General features: G+C 42.2%; 1 protein-coding gene across 5 annotated transcripts; it reads right to left on the reverse strand.

Moving 5' to 3' along the window:
- Positions 1-6,462: 6,462 nt before the first annotated feature.
- LOC138966303 (uncharacterized) lies at positions 6,463-22,507 on the reverse strand. Of its 5 annotated transcripts, XM_070338482.1 has the most exons (6): positions 22,428-22,507; positions 20,352-20,376; positions 14,147-14,279; positions 12,957-13,157; positions 12,564-12,646; positions 6,463-8,321 (listed from the first exon to the last, which is right to left on the reverse strand). In XM_070338482.1, the coding sequence occupies exons 3-6, from the start codon at positions 14,253-14,255 to the stop codon at positions 8,283-8,285; spliced, it is 432 nt and encodes a 143-aa protein (XP_070194583.1). In that variant the 5' UTR covers positions 14,256-14,279; positions 20,352-20,376; positions 22,428-22,507; the 3' UTR covers positions 6,463-8,282. The 5 variants fall into 5 exon arrangements, with proteins under 5 accessions (XP_070194583.1, XP_070194585.1, XP_070194584.1 ...); XM_070338484.1 differs by lacking the exon at positions 20,352-20,376 and having other exon boundaries at positions 22,428-22,500; XM_070338483.1 differs by lacking the exons at positions 20,352-20,376; positions 22,428-22,507 and adding an exon at positions 17,144-17,384.
- Position 22,508: the final 1 nt, after the last annotated feature.

Below are 22,508 nucleotides of genomic sequence, written 5' to 3' on the forward strand. Positions count from 1 at the left end.
AATGTTTTAGTACCCGAAGGATTAAAACTGTGTCACCTTACCAGCCGTTCGTGATCGTTGTTTCTTCACTAATTTGAATGTAATCCACTAATTTTCAGGGGTATTGCTACAGTGGAACCCCTATGTATGGCCTGTGACAAATTGTAAAAATTAGGCCAGAATGGTTGAATGATGTACATGTATTATTATTGTGAACGCGAGCCTATCAGGCGTTTGCCTTTCGTGTTTAACAAGGCCCTTTATCAACTTGGTTACACTGGTATGGAAATGGAATCGTCAACATCGTGAAGTGAAGTATGGGTAGCCGATATAATAAGCTCTAATTCTCAAGGAGGTTCAAGCAGGGGGAAAGTTTGAAGAAAGGCTGTGGTCATAGCTGATTATTTTACCTATACAACGGGGAGTCGATCGTTTACTATGTGGCATTGACAGGCGGTAAGTTTGCGTACTGATAATACGGGTACCTGGCGCAAAATCTAGCTTTGTCTTGGTTGTCAACGTCAGTTTGCCGATCACTTGAGCCGAGACAGGTAGTTTGCTGTTTGTTTGTTTGCTTAACGCCCAGCCGACCACGAAGGACCATATCAGGGCGGTGCTGCTTTGACATAATTATAACGTGCGCCACACACAAGACAGAAGTCGCAGCGGCACAGGCTTCATGTCTCACCCAGTCACATTATTCTGACACCGGACCAACCAGTCCTAGCACTAACCCCATAATGCCAGACGCCAGGCGGAGCAGCCACTAGATTGCCAATTTTAAAGTCTTAGGTATACGTATGACCCGGCCTGGGTTCGAACCCACGACCTCCCGATCACAGAGCGGACGCCTTACCACTAGGCCACCGTGCCGGTCTGTAGTTTGCTGTTGATAATATGCTTGTAAGAGCTTTTGAATGTAGCCACTTGTTTTTGAGTGTTTGTCTGCCTTGCTATGGAGGTAGTGAAGTTGGATTGTCTTGCTGGCTACTATAGTTCCTACATAACAACTAACAGATGCACCCACTCTCAAACGCGCGCGCACACTTACAAATACACACACGCAAATACACTGACACTCCCGCACACACACACACACACATACACTTACAAATGTACATTCAAAACCCACACACGCGCACGCAGACATTTACATACACAAACGCACGGACGAACGCACGGACTGGACGCACATACACAGACGCACACGCACACACACACAACAATGCACTCGGCACAAACATACATAGGCCACACACACAAACAAACACATACACAACAATGTACTCGGCACAAACATACATAGGCCACACACACAAACAAACACATACACACACACAAACGAGCGCGCGCACACATGCAGACACATGGATAGTCCCACATGCACACGCACACACACAATCTCTCTCCGTCGCTCTCCGAATCGCAGAAACATTTCATTTCATCACTTATTCAAAGGGAACTGAACAGAAGACAAGTACTTCAAGAATGCAGGTATTAGTCGACAACGAAGAAAAGATGAACAGATTCGAAAAAATCAGGCCCGTAATTATGACCGTGCAGCGTATTTGTTTCTCCACTGACTCGGTTTCCAAGCAAATTCCTCGACAATGCACAATTTTGTTTTAATGATTTTGCAAAGAGATGAACAAAGCGTCTTTGACAAAAGGGTTAAAAAAGAAAGAAAAACGAGAAGCATAGAAGAGGAGGGAGAGAAAAAAAGAAAGAAAGAAAAACACCCACAAAAACAATGACTACGAAACCCAGGAAGTGAAGAAACCGGTTTCCCGTGCGGAATCGCAGACACTGACAGAGATGCTAAATATTTGAACAGGAGTCCGTCATAACAAACGCGTTCATAATGCAAAGAACAGTGCAGTGCGTTTTTTGTGACAAAACATTAGACTATCATTTGTTTTAGGGTTCTCCGGAAGTGCTGGCCATGTATGTTGTACTTTAACAATAAACAAGTGTGTGTGTGTGCGTGTGTGTGTGTGTGTGTGTGTGTGTGTGTGTGTGTGTGTGTGTGTGTGTGTGTGTACATACGTGTATGTGCATGCATGCATGCATGCTTTAAATTCTCTCTCACTTTTGCAATCAGACATCCTTTTACACTGCAAAACCAAGTGGACATGTTCACTGTTTATTTTCCTTGACATAACCATACAGCACGAATCGACTTAACAAAAAAAGCAAAGCACAGAAAAAAAGTTTTCATTAATAATTTTGATTCATCTTACAAAAGACAAGCTATGCACAGCCCCATGTCAAATACTTGAAATAGCTTGACTCGTGTTAGGAGATAAAATGGTTATAAAATGTAAAAAGTTTTTTTTTAAATTTACAAAAAATGCCCTTGGAATATAAAAATGAAGAAACGCGCCAATGGAAGCCCAGAACAATCACCTTTACAAACAAACCGTAATAAACAATTAAATGTATTTTTAAATATAACGGGGCTGTAGTACTTAGCTAACAATGCAGTCAGATTTATCTTGATTAAATGAAAGCTACAGCATAAAACTTGAGTCAATGTATAATCAGCACGGACCATGATTTTCATGTATCGTTAAAACTCTGTGGGACAACTGCACCCTTTCTTTCTCAATAATTAAGCAGGTTCAGTAATAATGAATAAAGTGTACACGGTTGTCTAAATAATTATGGCAGCTTATACTGTCACCCACAATTACACCCGTTACTTTCATCACAAACAATAGAACACAAACACAACTCATTGAATTGCTGGTGTTTCACAAGAGTCAGGACATTTGCAAACAATCAAAAACAGAACATAATATCCATAGACAAAGAGACTGCCAACGTTCCAAAATTCAGAATCAACAAACTAGAAAGGTAGGCTGTTGGAACGTTTGTTATTGAGAAAACAATACATTCACATTTATTTATTTAGTTATTCACAATATGTATTGTTTTGTCAATAACAAACGTTCCAACAACCTACCTTTCTTGTTTTTTGATTATAATATCCATAGGTTTACTAAGCATTTGGTAAAACTTTCATTCCAACCTTTCAACATCCGGCATCCCCACCATCACTATCTGAACAAACGTTCACTATAAGCACCAGCCGTAATTGTACGGATGAACATAATTCACTCAGTGAACATTATACGTTATTTGTATTTTTGACCAAAATATGACATTTTACACAGATCGATACTGTCAGTGTTCCTCCGAGACCGCGCTAGCGGTCTAGGCGAACAATGACTTTCGAGATCTGTGTAAAATGTCATATTTTGGTCAAAAATACAAATAACATTTATGTATCGATCGATTCTGGTTAGAATTCCTTTTAGTTTTTATGATTGAACGCACACATACATGCACTATTTTGTAGTCTCGACTGGCATTTAGAAACCTACGCTAACAAGATGGCGCGAGCTTGCATTCAAAGTTAGCTTAGGCAACGAAGGTTCGATGACGTCATCCAATAGTTACATCACAGAAGGAAATGTACACAGGCTGAACGTAGTCCATTTTAGCTCGACTTATTAGACAGAGAGTCTTGAAGAGAATGATAATAACAAAGTTTTTAACAGAGTGCAGACCTCAATGATCGTGAGAACGCACAATTTATTGTTTTCTGAATGTTATAACCGGAAGTAGCTTTCGATAATGGGGCAGACAACTCCCGTAAACCCTTCAAGGCTTAATTCCATTCGTTGTTGCCATTAGTTTCATGGCTGACGAACTTCGGAACAGCTGTTACTTTTCGTTTATGTAATATTTAGGGTTTGCTTTACGTGAAAAATAATGAAGTATGAAGAGCAGATGACAGAAGAGCACCTGATATCTTACGTGTATGTCTTTTAATTTTCTTTCTTTCTTTCTTTCTTTGGTGTTTAACGTCGTTTTCAACCACGAAGGTTATATCGCGACGGGGAAAGGGGGGAGATGGGATAGAGCCACTTGTTAATTGTTTCTTGTTCACAAAAGCACTAATCAAACAAGAAGGGCAAAGCCCATACGACTCACATGCTTGACCTTTACATGACCTTGACCTTCAGCTAAACCTAGCAATGACATCATACACTAAAAACTGCTTTACACATTTTTCCTACCAAAATACATGTGACCTCGCTCATCCAAGGTCATGCAACACAAAGCTGTTAATTCAAGACATAGGAAGTACAATGGTGCTTATTGGCTCTTTCTACCATGAGATATGGTCACTTTTAGTGGTTCACTACCTTATTTTGGTCACATTTCATAAGGGTCAAAGTGACCTTGACCTTGATCATATGTGACCAAATGTGTCTCATGATGAAAGCATAACATGTGCCCCACATCATTTTTAAGTTTGAAACAGTTATCTTCCATAGTTCAGGGTCAAGGTCACTTCAAAATATGTATACAATCCAACTTTGAAGAGCTCCTGTGACCTTGACCTTGAAGCAAGGTAAACCAAACTGGTATCAAAAGATGGGGCTTACTTTGCCCTATATATCATATATAGGTGAGGTATTAAATCTCAAAAACTTCAGAGAAAATGGGAAAAATGTGAAAAATAGCTGTTTTTTAGACAACATTTATGGTCCCTGCGACCTTGACCTTGAAGCAAGGTCAAGATGCTATGTATGTGTTTTGGGGCCTTGTCATCATACACCATCTTGCCAAATTTGGTACTGATAGACTGAATAGTGTCCAAGAAATATCCAACGTTAAAGTTTTCCGGACGGACGGACGCCGGGACGGACGGACGGACGGACGGACGGACGGACGGACGACTCGGGTGAGTACATAGACTCACTTTTGCTTCGCATGTGAGTCAAAAATTGCTCCAGGGGCTTGCAACGTAGTACAATATATGACCTCACTGGGAGAATGCAAGTTTCCAGTACAAAGGACTTAACATTTCTTACATACTGCTTGACTAAAATCTTTACAAACATTGACTATATTCTATACAAGAAACACTTAACAAGGGTAAAAGGAGAAACAGAATCCGTTAGTCGCCTCTTACGACATGCTGGAGAGCATCGGGTATTAATTTGGTTTGCTGAACGTGCTTCGATAGCTGCAAGTGAACGTAAGTAACATCTGTTCGTCAGCCATGAAACTAACGACAACAAAGAAGGGAAGTAAGCCTTGAAGGGTTTACGGGAGTTGTCTGCCCCATTATCGAAAGCTACTTCCGGTTATAACCATCAGAAAAAAATAAATTGTGCGTTCTCACGATCATTGAGGTCTGCACTCTGTTAAAAACTTTGTTATTATCATTCTCTTCAAGACTCTCTGTCTAATAAGTCGAACTAAAATGGACTACGTTCAGCCTGTGTACATTTCCTTCTGTGATGTGACTATTGGATGACGTCATCGAACCTTCGTTGCCTAAGCTAACTTTGAATGCAAGCTCGCGCCATCTTGTTAGCGTAGGTTCCTAAATGTCTCGACTGGCCGCCTAAATATGAAGTTTTGTCGGCCTCTGACGTCACGTGGCTCAAAGAAGGGAAATCCAGTGTTCAATCGATACATATTATCATGCAACATCGACACTACAATCAAACAAACACAAATGCGTAGTAACATGCAAGGTACGTCATACACATCTTGCGGAATTAATAGATTCAAATGACAGCACCAACCACACGTGCTGGAATAGAATCAACCATGATTTTGTCAGTACAGTGGAACCCACTTTTTAAGACCTTCAAAAATCTTAGGAAATCAGGTCATAAGAAGGAGAGGGTCTTAAAATGGGGGTAATTTTTTCAGAGGTTATGAACAAAAAATCTGAAAAAGCATAAGTCTTAACAAGGAGGAAGTCTTAGATTAAGGGTCTCAAAAGAAGGTTCCACCCTATACTAAGTCCTGAACTTGTATGGTATTCATAATCTGAGCAAAATTCTGAGCAAAATTCTTGGGCTTCATCAACAAAATATCAGTAAAATAGGGTCATGAAATAAAACTGTGAAATCAAAATCAGATGAGCTTGAAACATTTTTGTTAAAATCACCAATATTAAAGCACACATATCCACACAGATAATAAACGGACAAAGAGTCAGACAAACCGACTGACCCATGTACACACACACACACAGCTAATCGCACATGATGTAATTATCATGATACACCACAACAACAAAAATCCACAACTAAAATAAGAAATCTGCACAATAATCAATTGTAATGCCGCGATGACCTTATGTTCAAAACATTCCTACTTCTCAGAAATAGGAAGTTTTGTACACAAATATAAGCAGAACAGAACATGGCTGTTCGCAAAGTAATAATATCAGCTAAGTTTTGCTTACTGAACACACAACATTTCAAAATCAAAAGATATTCAACCAATAAGTTAATCTTCGAAGAAAGGTAGGAAAGGGGAACATTATTCGTGAAAATTTGTAAAATTGCAGTTTAGCTGTAAGAGTTCTCACGGTCAGAGGAGGGGGGGGGGGGGGGGGGTAAGATCTAGGGCAGAGGGATGGGAACGGAAGAATTAGGAAATCTGACAGTTGACGGCTAGCAGGGGTAGCGGCGGGGAGGGGAGGGCAGTTAGAGTGCGGATGGTGGGTATGCGTGGGCGTGAGAAAGTAGTCACTGAGGAAGGGAGGGTGAAACTCTGGAACTGGAGGGAACTGAGGGTTAGTTGTAGGTCACTCAGTCGCCAGCCGCGCTACAGCAAAGCAGCAATTTCAATTCGGCATGGAGTTTTCGCTATCCGAGTGGATAGAGAAACACGAAATTGGAGAGGATGTGCAAGCTGCATTGAAAAAAGAAGGCTTGCTTGGCCAAAAGGCCCATAAGTGCCTTTGCTTGATTGAAAACCAGGACTTGAAAGACCTGCGGTTGTGCAAGGCAGACTTTCTGCTTTTGAAGGAAGCAGTGAAAGAGATACAAGAAGACAATGGTGGCGGGCCTTTGTGTGGACCAACAATCGGTGTCCCCCTAGGGGCTCCAGCTCAGAAACAAAAGCAGAGCCGAATGACTTTGGATGATCTGCTACAGCCTGTCCAGGGTCAAGGCAAACAGCCCCGGTCGGACAGGGTCGACCTGGACCCAAGCGTGTACCTGACAGCCAGGAGAAAAGACTCAGGTGAGTCAGCCCTTAGGGTGGTGGATTTTATTTCATCAGCGGCAAGGGAGAGTGAAGAGATCGACCTGGGTGGAGGGATATCTCTGAAAATGGCAGGGCAAAAACAAAAGCTCGAAAGAGTGAGCCCAGCTATGTGGATGGCGGCCAACGGCCGAATAATGGCGGAACTCATCAAAAACGGAAAGTTGGACACCGAAGAGTCAGTGTTTGATTACATTGCTTACACGGTGAAGGTGTCGGAGCTGGCGTGCAGATACACGTGGGCTTCTGTACTCATGTACGACGACGAGTACAGGAGTCTGCAGGCGGCGACCGGCCATCGATGGGGGGCCGATACTCCTCACCTGTCAGTGGTGGCGTTGCGGGAGAAGCCCATAGGGACAGGACAACAGCGCCAGCAACCTGGTACCAACGTGGCGGCACCGAACAAGCGTCGGACTAACGCGAAGGGAATACCGTTCTGCCTACAGTGGAACAAAGGGAACTGCACCTACGGCGACAGGTGCAACTTTGACCATAGTTGTGCTACCTGTGGTAAGGCGGACCATCCGTCTAAAGATCACGCACTGGCAGGCAGCGGTAAAGCAGCGGCCGCGGCGACTACTAGCATCGCCTAGGACAACGCGCAGCAGGCTTCAGCAAGGGTAGGTCCCCCACTTTCCAGCTTAGTTAGAACTGAAAAAACTACAAAAATCCACAACTAAAATAAGAAATCTGCACAATAATCAATTGTAATGCCGCGATGACCTTATGTTCAAAACATTCCTACTTCTCAGAAATAGGAAGTTTTGTACACAAATATAAGCAGAACAGAACATGGCTGTTCGCAAAGTAATAATATCAGCTAAGTTTTGCTTACTGAACACACAACATTTCAAAATCAAAAGATATTCAACCAATAAGTTAATCTTCGAAGAAAGGTAGGAAAGGGGAACATTATTCTGCTTCCTCTCAGATCTCTCTTATGGGCAGAATATACCTGCGCAGTTTCAGCGGCACAGACGACGCACTGCCTATTATTTATGCCGCGATAGGGATTATGACGAGTACTTGGCCTGTTTTCCTTTCATTCAACGTGTAGCGGGCTGGGATAATCTGCAGTGCGTCGTCGGTCCTGCTGAAGTTACATATATGTGAGCGGAGCACCTTATTTCCACCAGCAACAAAAGTGAGCACCAGTCCTGAGCACATTCTGCTGTAACTGATACACACTGGAAGGCCAACTTCTCTTCATGACACTAAATACGCTGAAGAAATCTGTGTGCCGCCAAGTATTCCTGAAACATGAAAAACGGATGTTAAAAAGTAATGTGTGTGTGTGTGTGTATATGTGTGTGTGTGTGTGTGTGGTGTGTGTGTGTGTATGTGTGTGTGTGTGTGAGCGTGTGCGTGCGTGTAAATTCGAGCCGTTAAAACTTGAAAGAAAAGGTATAACAGAACCCAAGGAATCCATCCTTTGACGACATATCCAGGTGCCAACTATGTGATGCAATATTGATGAACGGGACATTAGGTTCTTTGATCCAAGTTCTATTATTCGTTCTTTGGTTGTATGTAACGCAGCTGAAGTTGCTTCCCCTCAGCAAATAATGCTAGTGACATGTATGAGCTAGCTCTCTCTCTCTCATCTGTCTATCAAGTCAAGGTTCAGGAAAGCAAAGCCCTGTCTCTGCGGTTTTGTTTGTTTGTTAGAAAAAAGAAACCTTGAAACACCTGTCGATTCTCTTCCTTCCTCTGCCATTGCACTGGTATGTAGAGGTTACATGCCGAGTCTCAGTGATTATTAAAAATAATGGTCGAAGTTAGCGGATCATGAAAAATGCGAGCTTTAGCGAGCTTTTTCATGACCGCGAACTGAGACCATTATTTTTTATAATCACTGAGACGAGGTGTGTAACCTCTTTATTCCTCCTTTCTTCAGTTATTCAAAGAAAAGAGGAGTTTTTGTGCGAAGTTTGATCGAATCCTATTCACTCAACCAGTCAACCTGCGCAGGCGATCGATTAATGCGCGGTTGTATAGTTCCGTGCAAATCATTCCATTCTGTTAACACTTCTTGTCAGTTTTCCTATTTTGGACTAAAATCAAGTACACAGATATGCTGTTATTCTGCTGTGGCGGCAAAGGCAGATATTGTGTGTTCTGTATATGTTTTGGTATCGCTTAGGATAATGTTCTTTCGTCAAATGGGACTAGCAGACGAACTTTTGCACCCGTGTTCCAACGTTACAAACTGTATGAAGTTCAGTTTTCTGGGGAAAATAGTGTATGAAACCGCTTTATGTTGTTTAAATTGATGAGATGTGTGCATTTGGTTGCGTGTGATCTGTTTATTTAAATGAAATATTGTTGAAAAATGACCGTCGGATTGCAGTCTGTTGTCGAAGAAACTGAGTGAAAAGAAATTTGAAAGGGGAACTACTCTTGTCGCTAGACAAAGTATGAGAGTTACTTGCCTTGGGAATTTGCTTGTGATGAACGTTTGTGCACAGCAGACCTAGATTCAGAAAACAACCAAACTCATGGATTTTATATGGAGATTCATGTGTTCAAGCCTGTAGTTGTTAATTTAAATGCGGTATGTTTGTCTTGTTTGCTCCAGAGATGTATACTTCGTACATTAGAGCGTTCGAAACTTTTCAGTCGCAAAAGTAGTACCGACGTAGAACAGCTTCTCAACCCATTGCGCTATCGAGGATTCAGGCTGTTGCCGGGTCGTTATTTGTTTGGTTGCTGGGTGTTTATGTAGAGGTTACATGCCGAGTCTCAGTGATTATTAAAAATAATGGTCGAAGTTAGCGGATCATGAAAAATGCGAGCTTCAGCGAGCTTTTTCATGACCGCGAACTGAGACCATTATTTTTAATAATCACTGAGACGAGGTGTGTAACCTCTTTATTCCTCCTTTCTTCAGTTATTCCAAAAAAACAGGAGTTTTTGTGCGAAAGTTTGATCGAATCCGAATCACTCAACCAGTCAACCTGCGCAGGCGATCGATTAATGCGCGGTTGTATAGTTCTGTGCAAATCATTCCATTCTGTTAACACTTCTTTTCAGTTTCCCTGTTTTGGACTAAAATCAAGTACACAGATATGCTGTTATTCTGCTGTGGCGGTAAAGGCAGATATTGTGTGTTCTGTTTATGTTTTAGTATCGCTTAGTAAATGTTCTTTCGTCAAATGGGATTAGCAGACGAACTTTTGCACCCGTGTTCCTACGTTAATTACTGTTTGAAGTTCAGTTTTCTGGGGAAAATAGTGTATGAAACCGCTTTATGTTGTTTAAATTGATGAGGTGTGTGCATTTGGTTGCGTGTGATCTGTTTATAAAATGAAATATTGTTGAAAACTGACCGTCGGATTGCAGTCAGTGTTGTCGAAGAAACTGCGTTAAAAGAAGGGGAACTACTCTTGTCGCCAGAGTATGAGTTACTTGCCTTGGGAATTTGCTTGTGATGAACGGTTTGTGCACTGCAGATCTAGATTCAGAAAACAACCGAACTCATGGATTTTATATGGAGATTCATGTGTTCAGGCCTGTAGTTGTTAATTTAAATGCGGTATGTTTGTATTGTTTGCTCCAGAGATGTATACTTCGTACGTATAGAGCGTTCGGAACTTTTCAGTCGCAAAAGTAGTACCGAAACAGAACAGCTTCTCAACCCATTGCACTATCGAGGATTCAGGCTGTTGCTGGCTCGTTATTTGTTTGGTTGCTGGGTCATTATCGAAAAATAACTAGCTCTACAAGTTTACAGAGGTAAAGAAGCAGAGGGGGGAATAACGAAAAATAACTAGCTCTACAAGTTTACAGAGGTAAAGAAGCAGAGGGGGGAATAAGTCCCAATAACTACCCCCACTCCCGCCAACACACACGTAGTGATGGAAACTCATAGACAATGTTCGGAAATAACTCTGCAGGGGTTGTGTTAGAGTGAATATTCTTACTTTTGTTGAGGCAAACTTTTCCACGTGACATTATTATTATTATTATTATTATGAACATTTGTGCGCCTAATCTAAATATAGCCCTAGGCGCTTTCCATTCCTTACGGCGTTCTCTGAGGAATAGAGCTTACAAAATATACATTCCTAAAAAAAAAAATAGGTGTGGTTACGGTAACCCGACCTACCCTATTTTTAGGGGCCGACCCTATAACTTTTTATTACATTTGTCAAAAAAAGGAAAAAAAAAAGAAAAAAAACGAGTGCAGAAAACGCAATGAAAGCGAAAGCGCCCGAGTCGCACACTTATTTTCCTGTCAAGTAGGTTTAATTTGTACACATTAGAAAAAAAAGTTAAAAAAAAGAAGTGATTGCCTACCTTCCTACCCTATTTTTTTTGGCTACGTTACCGTAACCACACCTATTTTTTTGGGGGGCCCAATACATTGTGAACATTATACGAAACACAAATCGACAAGGACCAAGACACTCGGACTCATACACTCGCAGACAGACGCACAGCGAGAACGCCACGCACTCACTCATACCAACTACAGGCACATGCCTTCTAAAGACGGAAAAACAGTCATAAATAAATAAATAAATTATTGGATACATAATAGGCCAGTCACTAGTGAGGGGTCTGTCTCCACGCGTGCATAATGTCACGTAGGAAAGTTTGCCTAAATGAAAGCATGGGGTCTTAAAATGAAGGTACATTTAACCCCTTCACTGCCACAGTATAACAGCATTTTGGTATTGCTGTGCGCCAGGGCAAATTTCGCTTTCTTCAGTAGGTTCACTAATCTGTTCACTGCTCAATCATTTATTGAGATATCTCTTAGATCTTTGGCATGTGGTTTGCTTACACCCTTGGCTATTATGTGATAACATGACCATTGGACTTTGTTTGTGATTGTTATAGTAAAAATCGATATAATGACCATTTTTGTCAAAAATTACAGTTTCCACACACTGCAGCAAATCCGCAGCAAACACAGCTAAAACTGGTGTCAAACATCAGGTACTCACATTAAATTACAGCCAATAACAGTATTCTTCTGTGTGGTAATCCATAAATCACTTCTTGTAGAGCTTCCAGAACACTGTATCATTTAAAAACAGGTCTACGATTTGATGTTCGACTTTCGGCCGCTATTTTGAATCTTATAGATCGGAAAAAAACTTATAAAAAAGTTTTCCCCACGTGGAACTAACTTATCCGAACGGTCTATGGGAAAGAACTGTGTTTAGAACCCCTACAAGTACTTGGACAGTGGTTACCTTCCATTTAGATTTCAGAAATGTTTGAAATTTCACCGACACAAATCCCATGTATGAGACACGGTTATGGGCGTACGACAAACCAAAAATGACCACGTATTACACACGGGGTGGGCAGTGAAGGGGTTAAAGAGGTAATGAGCAGAAAATCTGGAAAAGCAATCTCTCAAAGTGGGGAAGTCTTAAATTGCGGGGGGGGGGGGGGGGGGGGGGGGGGGGTTTAAAAGGAGGATTACACTGTATTAAGGTTACCCTCTCCCATCACAAGCGCATGTTGCGCGCTGCACTGACCTGAACACCTGTGAAGAGGAAAGAGCGGGAGACGTAGAGTTTTCTCTGTGTCTTGTCGTATCGCCAGAAGTGGATCACCTTACCTGGACAAACACAGCAATACTAGATCAATTATATATACGTGTGTGTGTGTGTGTGTGTGTGTGTGTGTTAGTGTGTGTGTGCGTGTGTGCCAATGCGTGTGGCGTGCGTGCCTGTGTGCGTGTTGTGTAGTATTTGAAATGTTTCGTATAATGCTGACGCACAAACAGACACATACACATACAACGGACACATAAACACACACATAAACAAACAACCATACACACACATACACAAACAAACACACACACATTAACACAAACAACGTACGCCCCCCCCCCCCCCCACACACCCACACACACAAACCCCTACCTGTGACGGTTCTGGAATATTTGCCCGAGTGGTCAGCAACAAAGTAGTGACCGTCGGCACAGCTGATCTGCTCCACTGACCGCACGTTGACCATCAGGTCATCCGTGACGGGGTGGAAGAGCGCCGAGTCTGCCGTGCACCACTCCTCGGTCTGATACACCTTGTCACTGTGCGGGATGTGGAGAAACTGTCGTCCGCATGCTGGAATAAAGATAAGAAAGAATCTAAAAGCAAGAATAGTAGCTTATTTTGAATGTTTAATTATTATAAAAACAAAAAGTTACATTTACAGTACGTCGACCCAACGGTCTTTTCAGTAGACAGACAGACAGACGTGTGAGTGTGTGTGTGGTTGTGTGTGTGTGTGCCGTGTATGTGCGTGCGTGCGTGTGTGTGTGTGTAACCAACGCAAAGATACTTCAACATAAAGAGAGAGAGAGAGAGAGAGAGAGAGAGAGAGAGAGAGAGAGAGAGAGAGAGAGAGAGAGAGAGAGAGAGAGAGAGACTGACTGACTATTAGGGTTTAACGTCCTCTTAGACCAACTGGTCTATATTGGGACAGGTATTGGTAATACGCTGAAGATATGGTGTGATACTTTGATTCGAACAAGCCCGCTGTGGCTGTCTTCTTCGACACATCAGCATTGGGTTTGTCTCGTCAAAGTATCGAAAATACGATCATGATAATCAGAGACGAGAGATGATGCATGCGTGTCTTCGTGTTTTCCAAGCCCTGAGACTTTCGCTGTGAACGTGGGATCTTTTTCGTGCGCATGTGTGCACACGGGGGTGTTCGGACACCGAAGAGAGTCTGCACAAAGTTGACTCCGAGAAATAAATCTCTCGCCGAACGTGGGGATCGAACCCACGCTGATAGCGACCAACTGGCTACAAAGCCAGCGCGCTACCAACTGAGCTACGTCCCCGCCCCAGAGAGAGAGAGAGAGAGAGAGAGAGAGAGAGAGAGAGAGAGAGAGAGAGAGAGAGAGAGAGAGAGAGAGAGACAGAGAGAGAGAGAGAGAGAGAGAGAGAGAGAGAGAGAGAGAGAGAGAGAGAGAGAGAGAGAGAGAGAGTAGTTACTCTGTCTGTAAAACATAATACACGGTGAGTTTTTTTGGTCAAGGTGACACTGCAGCATCAGAAGAATGCTCACACAGAAACCCCTCACTGACCGATCTACACACACTCACCTATGGTATCCTCCATCGCCGGCGTGTGGTCGTTGTCGTTCATCTCGTCGGACAGTTTTCGCTTCTTGCTGTGCATGGGTGGGTACACAGGTATCAGGTGGCAATCCATTACCCTGGCCTACCCGATCCTCACCTGGGCAGATTAAAAATAAACCTTGTTAGGCCACACACCAAATGAATGAGAAGTTCTTTGTTTCCGCCGTGTCATTGGAGAGAAAATATTATTTGCTTGGCCTTAACCCGTCATAATTATGCGATCCATGACCATCGCACTAAAAGTTGTCCACACAACTCCTCCCCTTGGTAGAAAATCAAAAGTTCCTTGTCAGACTGAACACACGCAGAGACCGGTAATCCATCACACTTAACTTTTCACACAATTCCTCCGTCTCCTGGGTAAAAAATCGAACAATTTCTCGTTAAAACACAGGTGGGTTTGCAGATATCAGGTGCAAATCACCCTCCTCCTTCCCCCTCCCTTGCTCCTTGGATGGACAGAAGCTCACCGAATTTCGTCGCAGCTCCGCAACTATGTGATGCTGTGCTCGAGTCATCTATTGATGCAGCAACGTTGAAGTTGTACATCAAAGCCTCTCAGGCGCATGCATGCGTGGCGACAGAAAGCGTGCAAGGTTGATTCTACACACCACAGAGATGCAGATATAACTTAGTGCTACAACACTCACACACAGCGCCGCTTCAGTTTGACACCTACAATTTCACAGATCTTATCAAATCTGACACTGCCAGTTGCGAACAAACCAGAATGCTAGTAGTTGACGCGGTTAGCATTCAGAGTTATCATCGGGGAGTGACGCAATGTAGATAATTAAATCTGTCAAGACAATTTCAAAACTGTCAATCACTTTGCCTTATGGCTTAAATACAACCCGGAGGGTGACAGCAAAAGGAACACGACAGAGAGAGAGAGAGAGAGAGAGAGAGAGAGAGAGAGAGAGAGAGAGAGAGAGAGAGAGAGAGAGAGAGAGAGAGAGAGAGAGAGACAAGACAAGACAAGACAAGACAAGACAAGACAAGACAAAATCTTTATTATCGAGGGTAATAGATAAGCAAGAATATTGCTTTTTTACATCCAGCCCTCGCCCTAATATAGGGTCAACAAGAACAGAAAACAATATAATCAAAGAACTATCACATCAAACTTAATACATTATAACTGTATATACAGATACAAATTTAAAAAATAAATTGTCATGCTGCATTTTAAGTACAATTTCCAAGTGTCAATTTTTAACATAACTTAATTTAGATCTGCATATTATTATAATTTTGTTTAACATGCACATACATTTTAAATGAATTGATGAACCATTCAGCACATGTTTAGTTGCATTATGTGCGACATATAATTTTTTTTGAAGCTGTCTGTGTTTGTTTTATGCTTAAGAAAAATAGGCAGAGAGAGAGAGAGAGAGAGAGAGAGAGAGAGAGAGAGAGAGAGAGAGAGAGAGAGAGAGAGAGAGAGAGAGAGAGAGAGAGAGACAGAGAGAGAGAGAGAGAGAGAGAGAGAGAGAGAGAGAGAGAGAGAGAGAGAGAGAGAGAGAGAGAGAGAGAGAGAGAGAGAGAGAGAGAGAGAGAGATTGTCAATGCAAAGATGGACATACCTTTTCTTCAAACGAGCCTTTACGGTATAAGCACACCGAGATAGCTAAAAATGTGTGTGTGTGTGTGTGTGTGTGTGTGTGTGTGTGTGTGTGTGTGCGCGCGCGTGCGTGCATGTGTGTGTGCTACTTTTATTGAATAAAACTCAAGTACACTCACTAAAAAATCACTTGAGCGTGACTACAACCTTTCATCCATGAGGAAAACGATCAACAAGAACACTTACCGAAACGGATTCTACACATGCAAACTTTCAAAACTACACAAGAAAAGTGCACGAATCATTCATACCATACTCAAGCAGACGGCAGCTAAACGACAAACGCCCCATACCACACACACTCACCCACTCCGTCGGTGTAACAAAATATGTGCAAATAAATTCAAGGACAGGGTTTAAACCGAAGAAGGCAAAGGAAAATAAAAGAGAGGTTTACATCCACAACTGAGATAACTTTGACTGCAGTTTACAGCTGCTCTTTCCCTTGACCCAACTGAGCCACCTGAACAAATTTATTACACACTCTTGCGGTTCACCGTTTATATTCATAATATGTGTAATCTACAGTGTTTCTGCGTCATAATTATACACGTTTGGGAGATTTGTCTGGGTTTGTTTTACTTCGAAATTTTAGCCCCCATCCCTCCCATACGGGAGAGCACTTTTCCTATTCCGTTCTGACTCGGCTTATTTGGATGCTTTAAACATTAAACCCAGGCCTTAACAATCTTTCTTTAGCAAATTACAAAAGAGATGGTGTCAATAACAGAGAGAGAGAGAGAGAGAGAGGCAAGTATCCCCCAGCTTGCAATATGTGTGTGTCGCTGTGTGTGTGTGTGTGTGTGTGTGTGTGCGTTCGCGCGCGTGTGCGTTCGAGTGTGTGCGCGCGTGCCTATATATGCGTGTCTATAGAAGCGTGCGCACAAAATCAAATGCCGCGGATGAGTGCCTAATGTGCAAATTAAAAGAAAAATAATAATTTGTCGAGTATTAGTTTGTAGGCAACACTCTCATAATGCAACCGTTCGAAGAAACTAGATACAAACAACAAGCGAACATTCACCTTTTTTTTTTAAAACGTTCATGATAAATTCACATTATTTCCGAAAAAAATCGATGTAAGCTGTCACACATGTATTTCCATCGTACTCACGACTTTCAGCAGCACCTAGACGAGTATAATCTCAGTTCAAAATGTCAGAAGCCAGGTCACGGTGCATGCAAGTCACAGCAGTCTGACACGAATAACTGCACTCTTTCTGATCGATGTGAAAAGAATATATCTAATTTAAACGACTTTGACACAGTTTTTCAGTGTTGGCAGGCTAGCTAGATGTAAACAAGTTATTTATACACAGACTAAGCGTTGATACCTTTAAAAGAGAGCACAGAAAGTAGATCACAGAACGACTATAATGAAAGCTTGCACTGCTTCCTTTGAAAAGCAATAAAGGAACTGAAGAATCTCGGTGAAGTAAGATGTAATATTATCTGTTGAGACAGTGTTCTGCTTGAAAGGATGAGGGCTTTGGCATTTCAGTTACCGTCTAAATGCTATGCTCCACTTATCCCCGTTTGAAACGATAAACACCTAGGAAACCAAGACCCGACCCAACAACATGAATCACGGTGTTAAAGTTGAATGGATGTGGACTCCATTACTCAGGTACCTCATGAATTATATGCGCCACCAGAGACATACAAATAGAGATAAGCGCATCAGAAAACAAGTCGCGTAAGGCAAAAATACAACATTTAGTCAAGCTGTCGAACTCACAGAATGAAACTGAACGCAATGCAATTTTTCAGCAAGACCGTATACTCGTAGCATCGTCAGTCCACCGCTCGTGGCAAAGGCAGTGAAATTGACAAGAAGAGCGGGGTAGTAGTTGGGATGAGCAGGATAGCACGCTTTTCTGTACCTCTCTTCGTTTTAACTTTCTGAGCGTGTTTTTAATCCAAACATATCATATCTATATGTTTTTGGAATCAGGAACCGACAAGGAATAAGATGAAAGTGTTTTTAAATTGATTTCGAAAATTTAATTTTGATCATAATTTTTATATTTTTAATTTTCAGAGCTTGTTTTTAATCCAAATATAACATATTTATATGTTTTGGAATCAGAAAATGATGAAGAATAAGATGAACGTAAATTTGGATCGTTTTATAAAATTTTCAGATTTTTAATGACCAAAGTCATTAATTAATTTTTAAGCCACCAAGCTGAAATGCAATACCGAAGTTCGGCCTTCGTCGAAGATTGCTTGGCCAAAATTTCAATCAATTTGATTGAAAAATGGGGGTGTGACAGTGCCGCCTCAACTTTTACAAAAAGCCGGATATGACGTCATCAAAGGTATTTATCGAAAAAAAGAAAAAAACGTCCGGGGATATCATTCCCAGGAACTCTCATGTAAAATTTCATAAAGATCGGCCCAGTAGTTTGGTCTGAATCGCTCTACACACACACACACACACACAGACACACCACGACCCTCGTCTCGATTCCCCCTCTATGTTAAAACATTTAGTCAAAACTTGACTATATGTAAAATGACCTTGTCCGACAAAATGAGCCATGAGGTGACATGAACTTAAAGGCACATTGCTTACCGTGTAAACATTTCCACTCTCAAATCTGGCCAGGTTTTCACAGTGGGTAAAAACATCATTCCGCTTGGACACATACCAACAATCAACACCCTGACTACAGTTGTACTTGCTGTGGTGAGTTGGAGTTTTTTTCTTCTTCGATTAATTTCTTAAATTACGAAATTAATTCATCCCGAAATTCCGAGAGCAAACAAAGATTTTTTGGGGGGGTATGTGACCTTCTTCTTCTTCTGCGTTCGTGGGCTGAAACTCCCACGTACACTCGTGGTTTTTTTTGCACGAGTGGAATTTTACGTGTATGACCGTTTTTACCCCGCCATTTAGGAAGCATGCTGGATATTTTCGTGTTTTTATAACCCACCAAACTCTGACATGGATTACAGGATCTTTTCCGTGCGCACTTGGTCTTGTGCTTGCGTGTACACACGAAGGGGGGTAAGCCACTAGCAGGTCTGCACATAGGTTGTCCTGGGAGATCGGAAAAATCTCCACACTTAACCCACCAGGCGGCTGCGGCCGGGATTCGAACCCTCGACCTTCCGATTAAGAGGCCGACGTCTTACCACCACGCCACTGCGCCCGTCTGGTATGTGACTAAGTGGAGGGATGGTCTTACCCACTGTGAAAATCTGGCCACATTTGAGACCGTGAGTGGAAATGTTTACACGGTAAGCAGTGTGCCTTTAAAAGAGCGATTCAACTTTGAATCAGCGTTTACGTCTGTGCCTGGGGTCAAGTTCTGTCTGCGTTCTTTAACACGTGTATACCTGTCAATAGGTCTCGCTCTCTCTCTTACACTTTCTTACTCACAGAGAGAGAGAGAGAGAGAGAGAGAGAGAGAGAGAGAGAGAGAGAGAGAGAGAGAGAGAGAGAGAGAGAGAGAGAGAGAGAGAGAGAGAGAGAGAGAGAGAGAGAGAGAGAGAGAGAGAGAGAGAGAGAGAGAACATTTTTGCCAAGTCACAATAGGGGCGTTGGACTTCCATTATACAATCTCAACCCCATGAATTACCCGTTACCCCTCCCAACCAACAGCAATAAATGATTGAGACACCGTCTAAAACCGTACACATTAGCATAAAATCTGAAGGTAAATTATCCACTATTGAGCATCAGAAATCCTGTCCAACAACTGGCTTATTCATGTCACATACAGCGCCAACCTCCCCCCCTTCCCCCTTCCCACCTTTACCTTTAAACACTGCCTAAAAACCTGAAAAAATCGGATCAGAGAAAAGTAGTCTTCAAAGAGAGATTCTTCAAATACAGGCAAATTTACAGACATTACGAGCAGAAAATCTGTGAAGGGGAGGGGGATAAAAGAGGCGTTAAAGAAGAGGGTGGCAGTTTTGAAAGGAGGGGGTGGGGGGGGGGGGATGTTCCACTATATTGAATGCACAGCAGGAGACTCAGGGCCACAAAAGACCATGACTATGCAATATGGTAATTGGGAACACAAAATGCCCATAACATTGTATAATGACGGGGACCTAATTTGGGCTATGGCCTTTCAGTTCTCATATAATGTAAATGCCACTCTGTTCCTGGCTTAATGTTGTCACACTGTGCACTGCCAGTGTTATTATTTACACACGTGTGTGTGTGAGAGAGAGAGAGAGAGAGAGAGAGAGAGAGAGAGAGAGAGAGAGAGAGAGAGAGAGAGAGAGAGAGAGAGAGAGAGAGAGAGAGAGAGTGTGTGTGTGTTACTGTTTGTGTGACTGTGCATGTGTGTGCACACGTCCATGTGTGTGGGTAATCACTGACTGAAGGGAGGTGGCCTCACGAATTGAAATTAGCATTACAAGTAATAGAACAGGAAAGGTTTGGCAAATCAGTTGATTTTTTTGGATATGAAGTTCAGTGCAAATAACTAGGTGTAAATCGTCTTGTGTCGTCTTTGTATCGGTGAGTACAGTAATCCTTTGTTTTTTAACTTAGGTGTAAAACATCAAGAAGAGTAAACTCACACTTTCGTATGACACAGTGCCAATCCTGAAACACACAAACACACGCACGCACATTTGTGTAAACAGCAGAATCCGTTCTTGAAAATTTGAGAAAAGGAGGGAGTCTTCAAATGGAAGTGAATTTACAGAGACCTATATGAACAGAAAACCCAAAAAACGCTCATAAAAAGGGAGAAGTCTTAATCTAAAGGCTCTTAAAAAATCTGGGGAGGGGGGGTGTCACGTCTCGCACACACACACACAATTCTCTATTCCTTTAGAAACATGTAACACAGATCATCTGTTCATACTTTTAAGTCTTACTAGGGATAACAGGTGCGCCTTATGCGCTGTAGCGCCTTGTAACCCGGAAAATACACGGTACTCAAGCAAAACATGAAGTGTACACGGGCGTTGCAGCGCCTGAACGCCAAAGATGAAGATACTTTGATTTTGAGGCACACATATTATTAATCTATTGAATTGGTGGAGAGTGGCCTCAACCAGATGGTGCCTCAGTCCTGCGTTCCCACACTGGCCTGTAACAGTGTAAGTGTAAGATGATGGAAATGTCAGGTTATGGGAATATAATAGCACATTGCAAACCTCAGGCCGGACCATGTACAACATAAACAGGCACACAGTGACACACAAAAATGACACAAACCACCACCACCACTTCTTCTGCATTAATGGGCTGAAAGTGAAACTCCCATACATGTACACTCGTGTTTTTTAGGCAACCATATGCTCAATTTGTTCTGGATGGGTGGAGTGGCCTAGTGGCAAGACTCCGGCCTCCCAAGCGGAAGGTTGTGGGTTCGAATCCCGTCCGCTGCCGCCTGGTGGGTTAAGGGTGGAGATTTTTTTTTATCTCCCAGGTCAACTTATGTGCAGACCCGCTAGTGCTTTATCCCCCTTCGTGTGTACACACAAGCACAAACGCGCACGGAAAAGATCCTGTAATCCATGTCAGAGTTCGGTGGGTTATAGAAACACAAAAATACCCAGCATGCTTCCTCCAAAAGCGGCGTATGGCTGCCTAAATGGCATGGTAAAAACGGTCATACACGTGGAAATCCACTCGTGCAAAAACACAAGTGAATGTGGGAGTTTCAGCCCATGAACGTAGAAGAAGAAGAAGTTCTGGAAGATGCATGCTTGGTATTTTCGTGTTTTTATAAATGTATACTATGACCCATAACTCTGACATGGATTACAGGATCTTTTCCGTGCGTACTTGGGTCTTGTGGTTGCGTGTACACACAAAGGGGGATAAAAATCCGATAAGGGACTATAGCTCAGGTCTGCACATTAGTTGACCTGGAGAATTGGACAAGTCTCCACCCTTAACCCGCCTAGCGCGGCCGAGATTTGAACACATTACATTCTGCATAGATAGACGATAGCTGCGTCTTATCTACCACAACAACAAGATACACTGCAAAATCATTACCACCACAATTGTATGTCTATTACTATTAGTCCTTTACTTGGTTGAACATACACTTCAGAAGAAAACAATGAACCAACATATAGCAATAACAGTTATCACAACTGTTCCAACTTCCATTGTAATTTAAACCAGTTTTCATTATCAACTGATGATGTAATGTATTATTTAGGATGAACGCTCTGTGTCTCCTACCTCCTTCCTGAAAAGTTTGCTGGAACCTGCCCTTTGGCCTTTAACTTTCCATGATTTCCAATTTGAAGCATCTCTAGTATCGCAACTGTAGTGTAGTATACTATAACCAGACAGTGCATCATCATCAGGAAATAATCTAAAAGTAACCACAGTGGTTTCACACAGACAATGGTGCGCGCAAGCACACTGACACACTCGAAAACGAAGAGGGAAGGCATTCAAACAAAGACAGAAGCTGTATGTGTAGAGAAGGATCACATTATAACATCCGTTGTTCATTGTTCTGTTGTGTTTTATTTCTGTTTTGATTCATTCATCATTGTTCATCTCGAGAAATCGTTCATGTTTCAGTTATCATTTTGCACGCATGCTTGCTTCATCGATTGCTTTCAAGATTCTGAAGTACTAAATAAACTATACTGAGTCGTTCTGTACTGGTTACAACTCACCTCTCTCGGCGATTAAGCCTGTCCAGTAAAATAAAATCCTCTCACTTATTGTGTTTCTTCTACATTTGAGATTCGCGCCGA

This window comes from Littorina saxatilis, linkage group LG5 (genome assembly GCF_037325665.1).
Source record: "Littorina saxatilis isolate snail1 linkage group LG5, US_GU_Lsax_2.0, whole genome shotgun sequence".
NCBI lineage: Eukaryota > Metazoa > Mollusca > Gastropoda > Littorinimorpha > Littorinidae > Littorina > Littorina saxatilis.